At 43.1% G+C, this 17,528-nt stretch overlaps 1 protein-coding gene and 1 non-coding gene across 2 annotated transcripts; both read right to left on the reverse strand.

Annotated features, from left to right (window-relative positions):
* Positions 1-731: 731 nt before the first annotated feature.
* RPS20 (ribosomal protein S20) lies at positions 732-2,111 on the reverse strand. The gene is made up of 4 exons (XM_003999819.6): positions 1,950-2,111; positions 1,642-1,741; positions 1,256-1,329; positions 732-947 (listed from the first exon to the last, which is right to left on the reverse strand). The coding sequence occupies exons 1-4, from the start codon at positions 1,950-1,952 to the stop codon at positions 765-767; spliced, it is 360 nt and encodes a 119-aa protein (XP_003999868.1). The 5' UTR covers positions 1,953-2,111; the 3' UTR covers positions 732-764.
* LOC111558616 lies at positions 1,400-1,466 on the reverse strand. Its single transcript, XR_002739706.1, has one exon. It is a non-coding gene; the product is annotated as a small nucleolar RNA U54 (small nucleolar RNA).
* Positions 2,112-17,528: the final 15,417 nt, after the last annotated feature.

Below are 17,528 nucleotides of genomic sequence, written 5' to 3' on the forward strand. Positions count from 1 at the left end.
GCTATACGTTATCCATTACTGTGCCAAAAAGGGTTTGGCTAAATAAATTTGGCTTACAGGACATGCTTTTCACTCCTAAAATTAACTAGCATTTATATATAAACCACATGTCAGCATAGCTCCATGTTAAATGGTCTACGTATCAAATGAAAACTCCAAGGACTATATATGTAAAATACTTTTATAGATATAACCTAAATGCTAACAAATACCAGGTTTACTTTTTTCAACCCGTTCTTCTAAAATATAAAACACCTGCCTGCAAAACCGCAAATGTTCCCAAAACATCTGTTTACTCTTTCGCCTGGTCTTCAGGAGGAATAACATTAACTGGCAGAACTTACTGTTTCCCATGTTACCTACCCACCAGAATACATTAGGTTCTCAAGTCATAGCTGCATCCCAGAAACTTTAGATTTGCAGCACCCTGTGATCCATCAATTTAGAATTTGGGGGTAGGATCCAGACACATCCTCTGAAAAAGCTCCAATATGCAGCCGTAGGTTCGTCAATCCTGAAGACTTCACGCGTTGCGTGAATACAACTCAGTTCTCGAGTGATGTCAAGTGCGAACGGCTTCAGTGGCCTCTAAGAGACCTAATGAGAACAAGCGAGACCACCCCAGGACATTCACCTAATTTTGACCAGTCTACCTGCAAGATGGACTAAACTTCGTGGCACAAACGCATGTTCCTAAAACCTGATGGCATTACGAATGAAAGTCAACGAGATTTAACTGATAACCAATTTATTAAAAGGCCGATTTAAGCATCTGCAATGGTGACTTCCACCTCAACTCCTGGCTCAATACTGATGGAAGTAATCTGCTTAACAATCTCAGATGGACTGTGCAAATCAATGAGCCGCTTGTGGATCCTCATCTGAAAACGATCCCAAGTCTTAGAACCTTCACCACAAGGAGTTTTTCTTGTAGTGATTCTCAGAGTCTGCAACAGAAGACAAAGGAAACCAAGCATTTATGGCTTTACGCTGCTCTCTAGAACATCCGGAAGACCATCACGCCCATTCCCTGGGATTACTCCCCGGAGCGGCACTCCTCTCCCGGCACCAACTTGCAAGGGCAAGTCCGTGTCCACTCAGCCCGCACGGTGCCCTTACGAGCGCCGCACCCACCCAGGAACAGAAGAGCAAAACTTCCACAGCTACCTGTAAACACCCGGTCCTCAACGGGAACAAACCCTAACCGCTTTTCTTTCGGGTTGTGTGGTTTTCCCACCCCTCTGACTCATTTCACCTTGGTGGGCATCCGAACCGGTCCTTTCACTTTGAGATTCTTTTCCTTGGCGCCTCTGATCAAGTCGGCACACACTACGGGGAAATAAAAGCATCTTTCAGTTCGTCCCAAACAGCCAAAGCAGCCCTAAGAAATCTGAACTGATGCTGGCTCAGAATAGCGTATAAAACGATCATCATAACTCAACACACTTCTTGTCTCCTCATCGCCAACAAGGATTTAAGAGGCACCAACAGTTAAGGGGGGATCCCTCTCATTTTCCTTTTCTAAGTTAAACAACTTGTCACTTGACTTTTCCGAGTCGATCCTGTACAGCAACAAGTCAAATTCATCGTTTTTTATTATTTATTTATTTATTTATTTTTGCCCAAAGCCACCGTACTGACCCTTCTCCAAAGATTTTACGTTGCGGCTGGTTAGAGTGATTCTAATTCGGTGAATCGCCACCTCCGGTTCCACGGGGGTCTTCCCGGTGTCTTTAAAAGCCTAGCATTACACAGATGAACACAGATCTTTTAAAAGCCTAGAAACACGCTTCATCGCGTCTCCCCAGGCTCCTCCACCACTTCAGGAGCCCCTTTTTCGGGTAAGCGAGGCTCGCGCCTTCGCCGCTTCCGCCCAGCCCGGCAAGCGTCCCAGGAAGGGACCAAGTCCCGCCACGTTCCGAACCGCGCGGCGCCGCCCCCCGTCTCACCATGGCTGCGGCGCGGCTTCCTGACCGACTTGTTCCTCGGCGAGAGCGAACAGCGGTGAGTCAGGAACAGACGCGGGGGCCTCCAAAGCACCGTTCCGGCTGCGACCGCGTCTTCCTCAAAGAGAAAGGCGTGCGGCCTGCGCGGCACTTATATAGCTGCGCTCACGTCTGCATCCGGGTCCCGCACGCGTCTCCGCACTGCCCCGGAAGAAGAACGGCCCTCAGGGCTACGGAGGCGGCTGCGCGAGCCGGGGCTGGAGCGCCCGACGAGCTGGCGGGAAAGGTGCGGCTGCGGGCGCCCCCTATCGGCCGGGAGGAGTCAGAGCCCCGCGAGGTGGCGTCCACGCCAGCGCAGTCACCACCGCGGTCCTTTAACCGCCTGGGAGAGATGACTGGGAGATTGCGATCTAAAACCTGAGAAACTCCTCTGCCGGGCGCCCCTGCCTCTGGTCTCTGCAAAATCAAAACGACTCCTGTGGTTTTTACAGCGCAAATGTTTCTTCCCGTAGAAACCGAATCACTCGTTCTCTGAGCAGGTGGGTAACATCTCTGAGTTTAACTCCCCTGGATATTGGGAAAAATGACTGACAAGCTGGGCGTGTTGTTTTTGAAGTGAGTAGGCAGTTGTTCTCATAGCCTGAAATACCTTTTCGTGATACTTTGCCTTCTGGCTTCGCAGACCGGTAGAAGCATGTAATCCGTTTCTAGAAAGCACCTGAACTTGGGTTCTTTCCCTCCGGGACCGTGATGCCTGGCTGCTGGGATTATCCTGGAGCGTGTTGTGCCTCCAGAGGCCCATCCTGGCGACCCAGGCTCTCTGCCTAACTCTAAACATGTATCCCCTCTCTGTTCTGATAAGGTAACATCGGAAAAGACCCTTCGAGATCGCCTGAGTGTGTGGGACAAAGTACAGTGGAAAAACTTAAGAGCGGTCAACTGACTTGGGTAGCCAGGAGAGGGAGCATAACGGGGACACGTGTACTGAAAAATGGCAGAGTGGTTAAGTAGAACGACATAGGGACGGTGGGTTTTGGTGCAGGGCAGAAGGAAGGGTAAATAACCGCGTTATTTTACAGGTGAACTGTTGGGTGCATGAGACTTCTTTGCTCGGACACACTGAACTGGTGGGCAGAGCTCTGACCCCTCCAGCTAGGGCTCCTTCTTGAGCCCTTCTCTTCTGTCCCTTGAAGGGAAATGATGTTTGAAACTTTCATGAAATAACAGCATTAACTTACTTATTTGGTGATAACTGGGCAGAGCTACAAGCTGGCTTTCTTTGACTCACAAAACTATGTACACTAGGTTTTTCTGCCATTTAACAGTTAATTTCAGTGTTAAAATTTGTACCTTTCTAGTTCATTTTATTCTTTTTTTTTATTATTTTTTTAATGTTTTATTTATTTTTGAGACAGGGAGAGACAGAGCATGAACAGGGGAGGGGCAGACAGAGAGGGAGACACAGAATCGGAAACAGGCTCCAGGCTCCGAGCTGTCAGCACAGAGCCCGACGCGGGGCTCGAACTCACGGACCGTGAGATCATGACCTGAGCCGAAGTCAGACGCTTAACCGACCGAGCCACCCAGGCACCCCTAGTTCATTTTATTCTAAAATGGCATCCATTGGCTGTAAACAAACAAACAAACAAACAAACATATCCGTAGAATTTACAGCAGAAAATCTGAAAACCAGAACTCTTAGTTTACTAGCTGTAATCTAAAGGAGACTTCGTAACTTGAGGTTTGACTGTGATGGCGACCAGTAGGAATGCTTAAGTGTGTTTGTGATTTTTTTTTTAGGAACAAACCTGGTCCATCTATTCTTAGGTTTGTGTCCCCTCAAGCGCTTGAGAAAGCGGTGAACAAATTAACTTCCTTGACCACAGAAAAGAATTTCAGTGTAGGAAAAGGCAAAATGTGGCCCAGCATGCATGGGAATAATTCTTGATGTGACCAGAACTAAGGAAACAGCTGGTTGAGGTAATAGTAGAAGGCTGTGGTGAAAATTTACAAAAAAAGAAAAAGAAAAACGTAATGAAAACACCGCTACTTTCATTTTTTTTTTTAATATAATTTATTGTCAAATTGGCTAACATACAGTGTGTACAGAGTGCTCTTGGCTTTTGGGGGTAGATTCCCCTGGTTCATCGCTTACATACAACACCCAGTGCTCATCCCAACAGGTGCCCTTCTCGGTGCCCATCTCCTGTTTTCCCCTCTTCCCCCGCTCCCCCCCATCAATCCTCAGTTTGTTCTCTGTATTTAAGAATCTCTTTTGGTTTGGCTCCCTCCCTCTCTGTTTGTAACTTTTTTTCCCCCTTCCCCTCCCCCATGGTCTTCTGTTAAGTTTCTCAAATTCCACAAAGGAGTGAAAACATATGGGATCTGTCTTTCTCCGACTTACTTCACTTAGCATAATACCCCCCCGTTCATCCACGTTGCTGCAAATGGAATGATTTCATTCTTTCTCATTGCCAAGTAGTATTCCGTTGTAACATCACTATTTTCAAATTTATGTTTAGTTCAAACATTTTGTTGTATTTTTCTCTTTCAGGTTAATAGCTCCTGTAGTCCCCATATTAAAAAAAAAATTTTTTTAATGTGTATTTTTGAGACAGAGAGAGACAGAATGTGAGCAGGGGAGGGGCAGAGGGAGGGAAACACAGAATGTGAAGCAGGCTCCAGGCTCTGAGCTGCCAGCACAGAGCCTGAGGCGGGGTTTGAACTCCCAAACCACAAGATCATGACCTGAGCCGAAGTTGGATGCTTAACCGACTGAGCCACCCAGGCACCCTGAGTAGTCCCCACATTTTAATTAAAAATGTAATGTTCTAACATTAGATGTGAGATATTCATGGGAGAAAAAGTGAAAATTAACAATTTATCCAAAAGAAGAAGAAAATGCAGAATGCCCTCCGTAATGCCATAGATCAATTACTAGATACGCTTTTCCTTTGATGGCTTAATCAAAGGATATGCATATTATACAATCAGAAATACTTTGGTGTTATGTAAGTTGCCCTTTAAGGCTATGCTCAAATAGATACTTCTTCCAGCAGTGTGGTGATTACATTCTCAACATCTCTATTCGTAGGCTTCCTTTGCTGATTTTTGTAGGTCTTTTTTTTTTTTTTTTTTAACGTTTTATTTATTTTTGAGACAGGGAGAGACAGAGCATGAACAGGGGAGGGTCAGAGAGAGGGAGACACAGAATCTGAAACGGGCTCCAGGCTCTGAGCTGTCAGCACAGAGCCCGACGCGGGGCTCGAACTCACGGACCGCGAGATCATGACCTGAGCCGAAGTCGGCGGCTTCACCGACTGAGCCACCCAGGGGCCCCTTGTAGGTCTTTTCAAATGATCTTGTGAAGACTTCCTTTCTGTGGACAGCCATCTACTGGTCTTTTGCTGTAATGACAGCGTCATCATAACTTCTCACCAAAGGAAATTCATAGAAGTTGAAAACGACTTCATTCATGGTACAGATGGGTACATTGGTGAAATAATGAAGCCGTATTTTCAAATGAATGTGTCAAGAGGCTGTTTAGACACTGTGTTCTTTGCAGAGTTTTTGATCTAAATAAATTCGTCTTAAAACTTCTGTCTGAAATTTAAGAATAAAAACCAGAAAGGGTTGAAAACTTTCTCTTGTGGTGACCCGTGTTGTGTTGGTAGGGGAGTGAAATATGGAGGCAACTCCTCGTGTGCCAGGATTACATGTGTGTGCTTAGAACAGTGCTGGGTGTATGGTGTATTCACATCAATTTGTTTGATCTTCACATCGACCCCCCCGGAACGTATTTTATACATGAGGAAGCTGAGTTTAGGTGAGCTGCCCAAGGTCACGGGAAAAGCCGGTGTTTGAACCTATGCGGTCGAACTCCAGAGTTTGTACTCTTAGCCACTACGCTATGGTGCCTCTCACTTACAGAGCTCGTATCATCATCGTTAGTAGTTGTACCTATGTGCGAGGTGTAAAAGCATAGAAAGGCTTTCTGTATTTTACTCTAGCTGAAATCCGAAGTTTTATTGAGCTACCAATGTGTCCACTGTAAGGCAGAATCCTTATTTTCTTTTACATTTTTTAAAATGTTTATTTATTTTTGAGAGAGAGAGAGAAAGACAGAGTGTGAGCAGGGGAGGGGCAGAGAGGGAAGGAGACAGGCTCCCAGCTGTCAGCACAGAGCCTGACGCGGGGTTCAAATTCATGAACCGTGAGATCGTGACCTGAGCCGAAGTTGGATGCTCAACCAACTAAGCCACACAGGCGCCCCAGAATCCTTTTTATTTAATTCTTTCATTTTTTCCGGTTTGCAGTTCTGTAGATACCCAAGGCCACTTAACTCTCTTTGCTCTTAAAATGGTTTCACAAAAGTGAGCAATGGAACAGAACTAGGGACACAGATCTTTTCATTGAGAACGATTCATACGGAACACGCATTGGGTTGGTAATTTTCCACCATATTTAACTGCACAGCTCGCAGAATTCTTTGTAGGGGTGGAAACTGAATGTCCGATCCACCAGACCTGAGAGTACTTCTCTCCCTGCTTTGTTTCTCCTGTTCCCAGGCCTGCAGGCCTAAAGATTCTAGCATTTCTTGAAATGCAACCTGAAAAATGGGTCTACTTCTGTCGCCTAGTGCCATTTCCTAGTTTCAGCAGATGACCTGCGGAGGACTCCCATGGTCACACTTCTGTGATCCTGATCTCACACAGGGGAGCCAGGTACCTAGCAATCATTCCCCCCCCCCCCCCCGGGGTTGTGCTTTTCATGTTGCATAGAATTGGCACAAGTCTTTAGGAAATATTTCTACCATTCGCCTCCCTTTGTGAGAAGATTGGAACCTGTAGCTTTCACCACACACGAATACTGCCGCGTTGCCTTTGTGTGGTGGACAGCCTCAAATGTGGCCCCCAGTGATCTCCGCCACTATGTTATCCGTGCCCCTGTGGAATCCCCTCCTCTTGAGTGGGGGAACATGTGAGTTGCCTCTGAACACGAGAGTTTAGCAAAAGTGCTGGGGCATTACTTCTGTGAATAGATTAAATGGGGTTCTGACACCTGACTATCTAGAAGACTCTCTCCCTTGTTGGATTTGGTGAAGCAAGCCGCCACGTTGCGAACTGCTACAGGGAGGGACCCACGGGGGAAGGATGAGGGCAGCCTGTGGCCAACAGCCAGCAAGAACTGAGGCGTCCGGTCCAACATCCCTGAAGAACTGAAATCCTACCGACAGCCATGTGACTTTGGAAGCAGATCTCTCCTTTCAGACGAGACCTCAGCCCTGGCCGATACCCTGAGTGCAGCCTTAACAAGAGACCCTGAGCGGAGAGCTTCCTAAGCTGAGCCTGGATTCCTGATCCACACACCCTGTGAGATAATGACCGTGTTGTTTTCCTCTGCTAAATGTGTGGTAACTTGGTACTTGGCAATAGATCACTACCACATTGGATACGCACAACATGTTTGAACTGATGAAATGAGCCACAAAGGGTCATGTAGGAGTCCCCAAAGGGCGACCCGAAGTGATATTTGATCATCACTTCTCGGCCTTTTGGCTAAGATCAAGTGAAGTGATATTTGATCAGAGGGTGTTGAACCGCTTTGCCCATGTCGTTGCGGGGAATGTAGAATCATAGGCTGCTTGCATAAGAGATACCTTTTCTTCGGAGTTCCTTCCTGTTGCCTTTGTGAACTGTTGCTGGCCTGTCAACAGCATGGAGACTGCCCTTTCTCGTAATCACGAGGCTCAGGGTGTTCCTCCGGTCAGCTTGTCCCCACGGGGTACAACTGGCCCTGTGTGGTGAGGAGTAACTTTTGAGTAGCTTCACTACCTCCCTTAATGTTCTTTAGAGCCAAACTCATAATTGTAATTTGAAAGATCTTAATTCTCTGCTGGTAAACTAGCCATTTGAAACCCACTTCAAGTTTAGACATGGTCTTATTTCTGCTTTCTTTTTTTTTCTTTTTATTAACAAAAAAAATTTTTTTAACATTTATTTATTTGTGAGAGACAGAGCAAGATAGAGCACGAGCAGGGGAGGGGCAGAGAGAGAGAGGGAGACACAGAATCTGAAGCAGGTTCCAGGCTCTGAGCTGTCAGCACAGACCCTGATGTGGGGCTCAAACCCACAGACTGTGAGATCATGACCTGAGCTGAAGTCGGATGCTTAACTGACTGAGCCACCCAAGCAACCCTCTTTTTTTTTTTAAAGTGTATTTATTTTGAGAGAGAGAGCATGAGGGAGGGAGAGAGAGAGAGAGGGAGGTAGAGAATCCCAAGCATGCTCCGCACTGTCAGCACAGAACCCAGTGTGGGTCTTGAACTCACCAACTATGAGATCATGACCTGAGCTAAAATCAAGGGTCAGGTGCCTAAACAACTGAGCCACGCAGGCGCTCCTTTTTCCACTTTCTTTTATTACGTCAATTCATTGCACAGATCTTTATGGATTGACACCTATGTCTCGGCCGTGACAGGCACTGGGAATACGATGGAAAACGAGACCCTTGTTTTCATTCCTGCCTTACGGAGCATGCCTTTTAGTGGAGGAGAAGGATAACTGGCCGTAAAATAAGTGAGAATTTCAGCGATGATAAATTCTATGAAGGAAACAGCACAGGATATGTGCACAGAAGTTGTGCAGTCTGCAAGGGCCTCCCGAAGAGGCACATCCCTCGAGACCCCTGGTTGCAATCTACAAAAATTACTTCTGGATCACTTTAAGCAAATTGAAATGTGGCAGGGCTGCAGAACCGGCTTCGGAGGGTATGCTGCGGACACAGTGCCGCAGTTGTCCCGGGGCTGAGCCCTGATGTTGCAGTGTCCTCTTGTGACCCCAGCTGTGCTGCACCGTGGCCACTGGACAGTGTATCGAAGCCCCTGCCTTGACGACCGCTGGCAACCGGATCTACGTGCCGCTGCAGTCGTCGCTCCTTCCGGATTCTGCCCGGTTCCTTGTTTCTCGATGCCAACATCTGATGGGCAAAGCCTAGCTCGTGTGGCCGCGGCCAAGTTGCCGGGAAAGTGATATCTGGCATTTTCAGCTGTGTAGCCGAAGAGAACAGCAAGTGACTCAGGAGGTGTCGCTGGGCAGAGGATGGGATCACAGGAAGGAGCCAGCGAGGGAGTAAGCTGGGGGAAGAGCTTCTTAGTCAAAGGGGACAGCAGAGTCCCCAGGGGAGAAGTAACCTTGTTTCGTTTGTGAAAAAAGAGAAGACGCAGCACCGTGGATGAGAAAAAGGTGAACGGAATTGGAGTCAAGGAGAGGGCAGAGCCGGGTAACGTGCCTTGCGAAGTAGGATTTGGAGCCTGGATCTTATTCTAAGTGCAACAGAAAACTGCTGCCCATATTAACTTCCTATGGCTGCTGTCAAAAATTACCAACATGTGGCTTAAAACAACACAAACTTACTCCCTCACAGCTCGTGGTAGGGACGGTTCCTTCTGGAGGCTCTGAGGGAGAATCTGTACCTTGCCTTCTCTCCACTTCCAGGCCTCTCTCCTACCAGGACGTGGCATTCCTTGTCCTGTAGACTCATCACACCAGTCTCTGCTCTGTCTTCACATGGCCATCATCCTGTGCCTCTGAGTCAAATGTCCTTCTTTCTAAGGACACAAGTCATTGGACTTGGGGCCCACACCAAATCCAGAATGATCTCATCCCAAGGTCCCTAACTTAATTGCATCGACAAAGACTCTATTTCCAAATAAGTCCACATTCACAGGTACTGGTGTTAGGACTTCGACATATTTGGGGGACATCACTTACGACACCACCCAAGGGTTTTTGTCCGGGGAGGGCTACGATCCGATTTGTGTTTTGAGGAGATGAATTGTAGGGGGATGATGGTGACAATGAGAAATTAGGAGGCTGTTGCAGGTAGGATGAGCTTAGTGTTATATACAAGCGTGGTAGCCTTGGCAATGAAGGCGACTGGAGATCGGAAACAGAGTTTGAAAGTCGATTCCATGGCACTTGTCGATGGGTTGACTGTAGGTACTCGGGCAGGAACAAAATCAAGAATGTCTCTTGGGTTTTAAGCCTGATGAACTAGGCCACTCACCGGGGTGGAGAGGCCTGAGGAAGGGACAGGTTAAGTGAAGATTGAGAGTTCTGTTGTAGACACGTTCAATCCCAGACGAATATTAGACATTTAAAGCTATGTATACCATGGCTGTTCGAGCCTCAGGCGGAAGGAAATGTCAGTCATACTGATGCTGTCTTTATTGCACGTTGTGATATGTTGGTTGTCGTGGGTTATTTTGCTTTTTAAAAATATTGCACTGCCCTATTGCTGTTCTTTGCTACTGAGTTTTTTTGGCACCCCTTAAATATTATACCTGAGGTGATTACCTCTAAGGCCTCACCCTGGTCCTGGCTCTGATGGGCGCGGGTAGGAGAGGCAGCTGTAGGGCAGCACAGGGCACACTGAAAGGAGTTGTGAGGACATGCTTAAGTCCGCTGCTGGGGTGGCCACCTCGCAAGGGCCACACTATCTACACGGGCCTCGGTTTTCTCATTGTAAAAGGAGGGTGTTGGACTATGTGATCTTCCAGCTCTGAGAAGCTACTGCATGGAAATAAACAGATCCGAGAGTATCTCTTCACCGCCAACGTATTGCCAGACACGCAAGATGGCTTCTGCCTCTTTTGTCCCTCCTTCCTGCTCCCCAACACTGGAGGAGCTAGATGTAGAATCGACAGGGGAGGAGGCTTGAAATGGCAGATGGGGACTCCTCTCTCCCCATTCAAGTCCTGTGGTCTCAGGTGGCCATTCATCTGATTTGGCCAGGGCAGCCTCGGTACGTGACCAAGGTGTTGTTTTGGCCAGCGCCAACTTTCACTCAAGAATGCTCCGATTTGGATTGTTAATGTTGTGGTCTCTTTACTCAAGCACAAGTCCGACTGGTGATAGCAAGGAAGAGCCTTCGAATTGGTTCAGTTTAGGGTTTTAAACTGCATTGGGACTGAGTTTTAATAACCTGAAGTTAGCAGAGAGTCATTGACTCTTCCCTAGATTTTAATTAAGGGATGGGAAAAGATGAGTGACAAAATGCAATTGAAACCAGTGATTAGATTTAAAAAAACCTTTTCCTTGTTTATACCTCACTGGATGGGACACATCAAGAAAATAATTGATTGCTAAGAAAGACCCTCCACGTTCTGAGATTATTTTTTTAAATTATCTTATGGTTTCTTTTAGTAATTTTCATTTTGGAATGAATTTAGGATTTTGTCAAATGCCTTTTCAGTAAGTAAGTAAGTAGGTGTTCATACTAATATGGTGAATAGATTTCTTAATATTGAGCCTTTTTTTTTTTTTTTTTTGCATTCCTGGGGAAAAATATCTCTTCACAAAACGTATTACAAATGAGATTGTTTTTAAGATGTGTGTGTGTGTGTGTGTGTGTGTGTGTGTGTGTGTACATATTAATGTCCTGGCATCAGAGAAACAATTTGGAAGCCTTCCTTCATTCTGCACAAAGTTTATATAGTAGTGTGGTTATGCGTGTCTTAAAAGATACGGTAGAATGCATGTTTTATTGAGAGGTAACTCTAAACATTAATTTCTTCTATGGTAATTAATTTGCCTTGGCATCTCTGTTCTGGGGTCACTTTTAGCAATTTATAATTTTCTAGAACAGTGATTCTCAAACTTCCCATTCTTAGTAACTATATGCTTACAAATTATTGAAGACTCCACAAGCTTTTGTTTATGTGGCCCGATGTCTATTGGTGTTTGCTGTATTAGAGACTAAAAATGAGGAAGTCTAAAAACATTTGTTCATTATTTTAAAAAATTAGAAACTTACTCGTTAACATTTTTATGAAAAATAACTATATTTTCATTGTTTTATATTTTTGCAAATCTCGTTAAAGTCCGGCTTAATAGAAGAAAGCTCACTTTTCATATCTGCTTCTCCATTCAGTCTGTTACAGTAGGTTGCCGCGGCTGATGTGTAGAAATTCTGTGCGAGCACAGATAAGTTGGAAAAAGGAGAAGAATTTTAATAATCTATTCGGATATTTATGGATAATCTTCTTTGATGCACTTACACTGGATAAGTGGCAGTTTCTTAAAGACTAATGACAATGAGAATCTGAAACCACATCAGTGGCTTTTTGTACTCTCCTATAATAATATCTATTTGTCCCGCTTGCACTTTGAATGGACCTTTTACCCCTACTCATGCATGGTTTTGTGACATCTTGCATTGGTCACTTGGAAAATATTGGCTTTTTCAACGTTTATTTATTTTTGGGACAGAGAGAGACAGAGCATGAACGGGGGAGGGGCAGAGAGAGAGGGAGACACAGAATCGGAAACAGGCTCCAGGCTCCGAGCCATCAGCCCAGAGCCTGACGCGGGGCTCGAACTCACGGACCACGAGATCGTGACCTGGCTGAAGTCGGACGCTTAACCGACTGCGCCACCCAGGCGCACCGCTTGACTTTTGGACTTATGCAGATTTTCTACATGTTGACATATTTCACTTTATAATATTTTAAAAATTATATTTCTTACTGTCACTACTCAATTTGTCAGAAAAGTCCTTTCAGTATTAGGAAGCTGTGAAGTTCATGGTGGCAGACATAGGTTTTCCAAAGTCCTCTGACTTTTGGAAACTAAATTCCACTTACAAACAATATGAAGGGTAGTAGAAAAAGACACCACAAGGGAGCCACAAGTCTGCTTGGAAGCTCAAATTTTGTCATTAGCAATTGGCTGTTAATTGTTTTCCTTGAAGTGACAGACTCCGTGCATTTAATGTGTACTTCCAATTTGATCACACAGATTTATATTAAAAGGAAAGGATGGAGATTTAGTACAATTTATTAGTTTTACCGCTTTTAGCATTCATCTAAAATTGTTGTGGGTTTTTTTGTTTGTTTGTTTTACTGAGCTAATTAAGCCTAACTTAATATATTTCAGAGCCATTTGGAGTATTTTATTTTCTGTGAATAGTCTACTGGTATCCTCTACCCCTGTTTTTCTATTAGGTTATTTGTTTTTATTCAGGTATTTGGTAGGAGCTCTCTGTTATGCACATTAGCTCTTAATCTGTGATCTGAGTTGCAGATATTATGTTTCAGTTTGTCAGTTATCTTCTAATTTTGCTAATGTCGGTTTTTACTATGCAGAAGTTTTATTTTTTTGTTGTCATTAATTACACTTTTATTCCTTTGGATCTGGGGTCATACTTGTTTCTCACAGCTTCCTTTTTAAAAACGTCCATGGCTTTTTAATGATGCTTCGAAGGTTTCATTGTTTATCTTTATTTCTTTGATCCTTCTGAGATTTATTCTGATACAAGATATTAGGTGGTTTCAAATTATTTTTTTCCAGATGTACCTAGTTGTCTCACTTAAAAAATACACTTAGGATTTCTTGATCTCTATTATAGATGTCTTGTATGGAAAATAATCTGTCAGCACTTATTTGCTGAGTTGTGGTGGTGTATAAGTGTGCCACGTGTGTGCTATGTACTTTTCCATATGGTTATCTTTATCTCACCTTATCTTTATCTTATCAATGTTGACAGTGAAAAGAGTGGTTGAAATAGAGCCTATTGATGTGCATTATTTTTGTTTTTCATTTTTAACAGCTTTGTTGAAGTATAATTAACATACTACGTATGTTTACTTTTTTTTTTTTAATTTCAAAAAAACTTATTCTCTGGCTGTATCCACAGAAGCGACCCGGGGGCAACAACAACCCAATAACCATGAGCTCAACCTGTGCTTGTGTTGTGGTGTCTAAATACCATTCCCCACTACAATAATCCAGGGCTTATTGGAGGAATACCTGATTCTGGATATGGGCAGGAATTTACAACATGAGCTTGGGACATCTTGTTGTGTCACAGAGGAAGGAAGGTTAACGGATTATGTCAAAAGAACAAAGGCCAATATGAAGAAGCTTCCGTTAGACAGTTATGAGACCATTTGAGTATGAAAATAATAATGACTAGAATTGACAGACATTGAATATATAAAAAACAATGAATTTACAGTGATACCCAAAGAGAGCAAGCAAGAGTGTGTGTGTGTGTGTGTGTGTGTGTGTGTGTGTGTGTGTGTGTGAGAGAGAGAGAGAGAGAGAGAGAGAGAGAGAGAGAGGAACAAAACTATAGAGGAAGAAAAGAAAAATAGCTAAACTCACTGGATGCCTAGTAAGTAAATAAGGCACTAATGCCTTATCGTGAAAACTGGAAATTAGAAGCAAAAATTAAGCATTTATCTTGATTTTCTTATACATACTGTATTCCCACCAAATGGTTCTATTTTATATGGGAGAGTTCCTTTTTTTAACAGAATTTCAAATACTAAATAGCATAGAAACAGTAAAATTAGGATGCTATCATTTTACAACTCCTAATTAAATAATTGAATCAGGCAGGGTATTTGGGTGGCTCAGTCAGTTAAGCATCCAACTCTTGATTTTGGCTCAGGTCGTGATCTCACAGTTGGTTCACAATCTGAGCCACGCTATTAGCATGGAGTCTGCTTAGGATTCTCTCTCTCCACCCCCCCATCTCTCTGCCCCTCCCCGGTCGTGTTCTCTCTCTCAAAATAAATAAGTAAATTAAAAAAAAAATGGAATCAGGCAACATGTAACGGATGGAACCATTATCGGAAAGAAAGCTCGAGGATAATCTTACAATGGGGAGATTTACCGAACCCATTCATCCATCTTAGTATCTCTAAAAGGTGGAAAAAGTAACGTGTTTCTCCTGGGGTAAAGTAACCAGCACCACATAGGAAGTATTCTTCCTCAAAAAGTTGAACCTGAACTTAGTCAAGGCTCTGAAACTAAATTCCGCTTACAAACAATATGAAGGGTAGTAGAAAAAGACACCACAAGGGAGCCACAAGGCAATTCTGGCATGTGAGACATTCTGTAGAAATGTCTGGTTTCTGAAAACGTGCAACCAAAGGAGGGTGGACACCCTAGACTAAAGAACACCTAGGCACAATGTGTATACCTTATTTAAATCCTGATTCAAGCAAAATAATCATAAAACATATTTTAAGGCAATCAGGGAAATTTGATTGTTGACAGATTATTAGATGTTAGTAAGGAACTATTGTTGATTAAAGGGGATAATGGCAATATGGTTATGTAAGAAAAAATTCATATTTTTAGGAATGGAAATGGTGTTTGCTTTAAGATATTTCAGCAAAGAAAAAAGTAGAGAAAACACTAAATGAAGCACATTTGGCAAAGCTGTGGTAATTGCTCAGTTTGAAAATTAATTACACTGGCTCCTCTACTTTCATATATGTTTGAAAATGTTCATTAAAAAAGCACTTTGAGATTATTTTAGAAATTAAATCAAGTAATGATGAGAGCCCGAACTAAGATCAAGACAGTGAGGCAGTTTTGTGTTCCCAACTCCTAGCAAAATGCCTGATACATACTAGATGTTCAGAACTACTTTTAATGAATAAATACACATTCCTTTGTCTGAACTACAAGTTACTTCAGGAAAGATGCTCTGTCTTTATAGTTTTTGTACCTCTCACATATCCTATTCATTTCTTCAACACATATTAGTTGATCAGCTGCTATGTGTCAGATATTGTTTGAGGGCAGATACTTTGAGGCCACATTTTCTTTCATGGAGCTTACATTCATTACATGACATAGCGGATGAGGATGGGTTATTTTTTGGAAAGGTAAGTGAATAAATAGAATAGTTTCATATAATATTTCTTTCTTTATAGAAAATAAAAGAGGAGTGGTATAGAACAGAGAGTGACTGGGGAGTAGAGTGTGATGGTTTCTTAAGATAGAATATTCAAGGGAGGACGCATTGAAGCTGAATTCTGGATGATGATAAAGAACTAGCCATCCCTTGCTGGAAGAAGCTTGGTATATTACAGGACAGGATGAAAGATGGTGTGTTTAGGCATGAAAAATAAGGAAGAAGGGTGAAAGGTAAAGTCTGAGAGATAGCCAAGGCCCAGATCATGTTGGATATTTCGGTTATGAATAAGATGTTTGGGTTTCATTATGAAGGAGTGGGAAGGCAATGTAAATTTCTTAAAAAGCTTTTTTATTTATTTTGAGAGAGAGAGCAAGTAGGGGAGGACCAGGAGGGAAAGAGAGAGAGAGTCCCAAGCCCCAACATGGGGCTGAAACCCACGAACCGTGAGGTCATGACTTGAGCCAAAATCTCGAGTGGGACAATTAACCTATGAGCCACCCGGGCACCCTGGTAATGTAAATTTTGAAGTAAGAAAGTGGTATGATATGATTTAGCTTTTAAAAACCTAAACTAGGCTGCTGCACAGAGAATTAACAATAGCAATGCAAACTATTAGGAAGCTTATACAGTTGTCCTTAGTAATGTAGATGATGAGAAGTCCTTGAATTTGGGATGTATTTTTGAAGTAGACATGACTAGATTGGGCTCGAGTAGGTAGAGGAGAAAAAGAATCAAGACAACTTCTCAGTCTTTGCTTAAGCAAATAGGTGCATTTGGGGAACATTAACTGAGCTAAAAAAGACTTGGAAAGCAGTGGGAAACAATCACTTTGTTTTGACCAAGTTACGTTTGCATTGTTAATAGAAAATGAAGACATAAAGGAGGCAGTATGATCTTGCTCTGAGCTCAAAGAAGAGATCAAGGCTAGGAATATAAATTGGGGGCCCATTAGCATGGGGATAATCATGGGACTGGATAAAATCATGCAAGGAGAGTGCAAACAGAGAAGAGGAGAGGGTTCAGGACAAAGCCCTGGATCCTCAGCATTTAGACAGAGGAAAAGGAACCTGTGAAGTAGGAGAAAAATGGAATAATGAAGTCAAGAGAAGAAAATACAGTATTTCAAAAAGCAGTACTCAAACTGTGTTAATATTGCTTGGAGGTCAAGTAGTAATGAAGAGAGAATCCAAAAATCAAACCAATGTGTTAAAGGACAGAAACCACATGATCATTTCAACAGATATGGAAAAAATTCTGACAGAGTTCAACATGCCTTAATGATAAAAACACTCAACAAACCAGGACTAACTAGAATGGAACCCCCTCAACATGATTAAGGGCTTCTCTGAAAAACCCACAACTAACATCCTACCTACTGATGAAAGACTGAAAGCTCTTCCCCTTAGATCAGAAACAAGACAAGGATGTCCACCCTCATAATTTCTATTCAGTGTTATGCTGGAGTTTCTAGCCAGGGCAGTTAGGCAAGAAAAAAAGAAAAGAAAAAGTCATCCAGATTGGAAAGGAAGAAGTAAAGCTATCTATTTACAGATGACATCATCTTATATATGAAAAATCCTAAAGAATGCACAAACCCATTTAGAACTAATAAATGAGTTCAGCAAGATTGCAGGATGCCAAATTTAATATATGAAATTCAACTGGATATTTCTACACTGAAGCAATGAACAATCCAAAAATGAAATTTAAAAAAAGATTCCACTTCTAATAGTATCACAAAGGAGAAGGTACTTTGGAATCAATTTAACAAAAGAGGTCAAAAACTTGTAATCTGAAAATTATAAAACGTTGTTGAAAGAAATTGGAGAAGACCTAAGGAATTGGAAATGCATCCCACATTCATGA

This window comes from Felis catus, chromosome F2 (assembly GCF_018350175.1).
Source record: "Felis catus isolate Fca126 chromosome F2, F.catus_Fca126_mat1.0, whole genome shotgun sequence".
NCBI lineage: Eukaryota > Metazoa > Chordata > Mammalia > Carnivora > Felidae > Felis > Felis catus.

What these genes read in the sequence shown, in the direction of transcription:
- RPS20 (XM_003999819.6), bottom strand. An exon ending in CGTAAAATCTTTGGAGAAGG is followed by an intron (nt 1,330 to 1,641) that starts GTCAGTACGGTG and finishes ATTTCCCCGTAG; the next exon opens with TGTGTGCCGACTTGATCAGA. An exon ending in CGGTTCGGATGCCCACCAAG is followed by an intron (nt 948 to 1,255) that starts GTGAAATGAGTC and finishes CTTCTGTTGCAG; the next exon opens with ACTCTGAGAATCACTACAAG.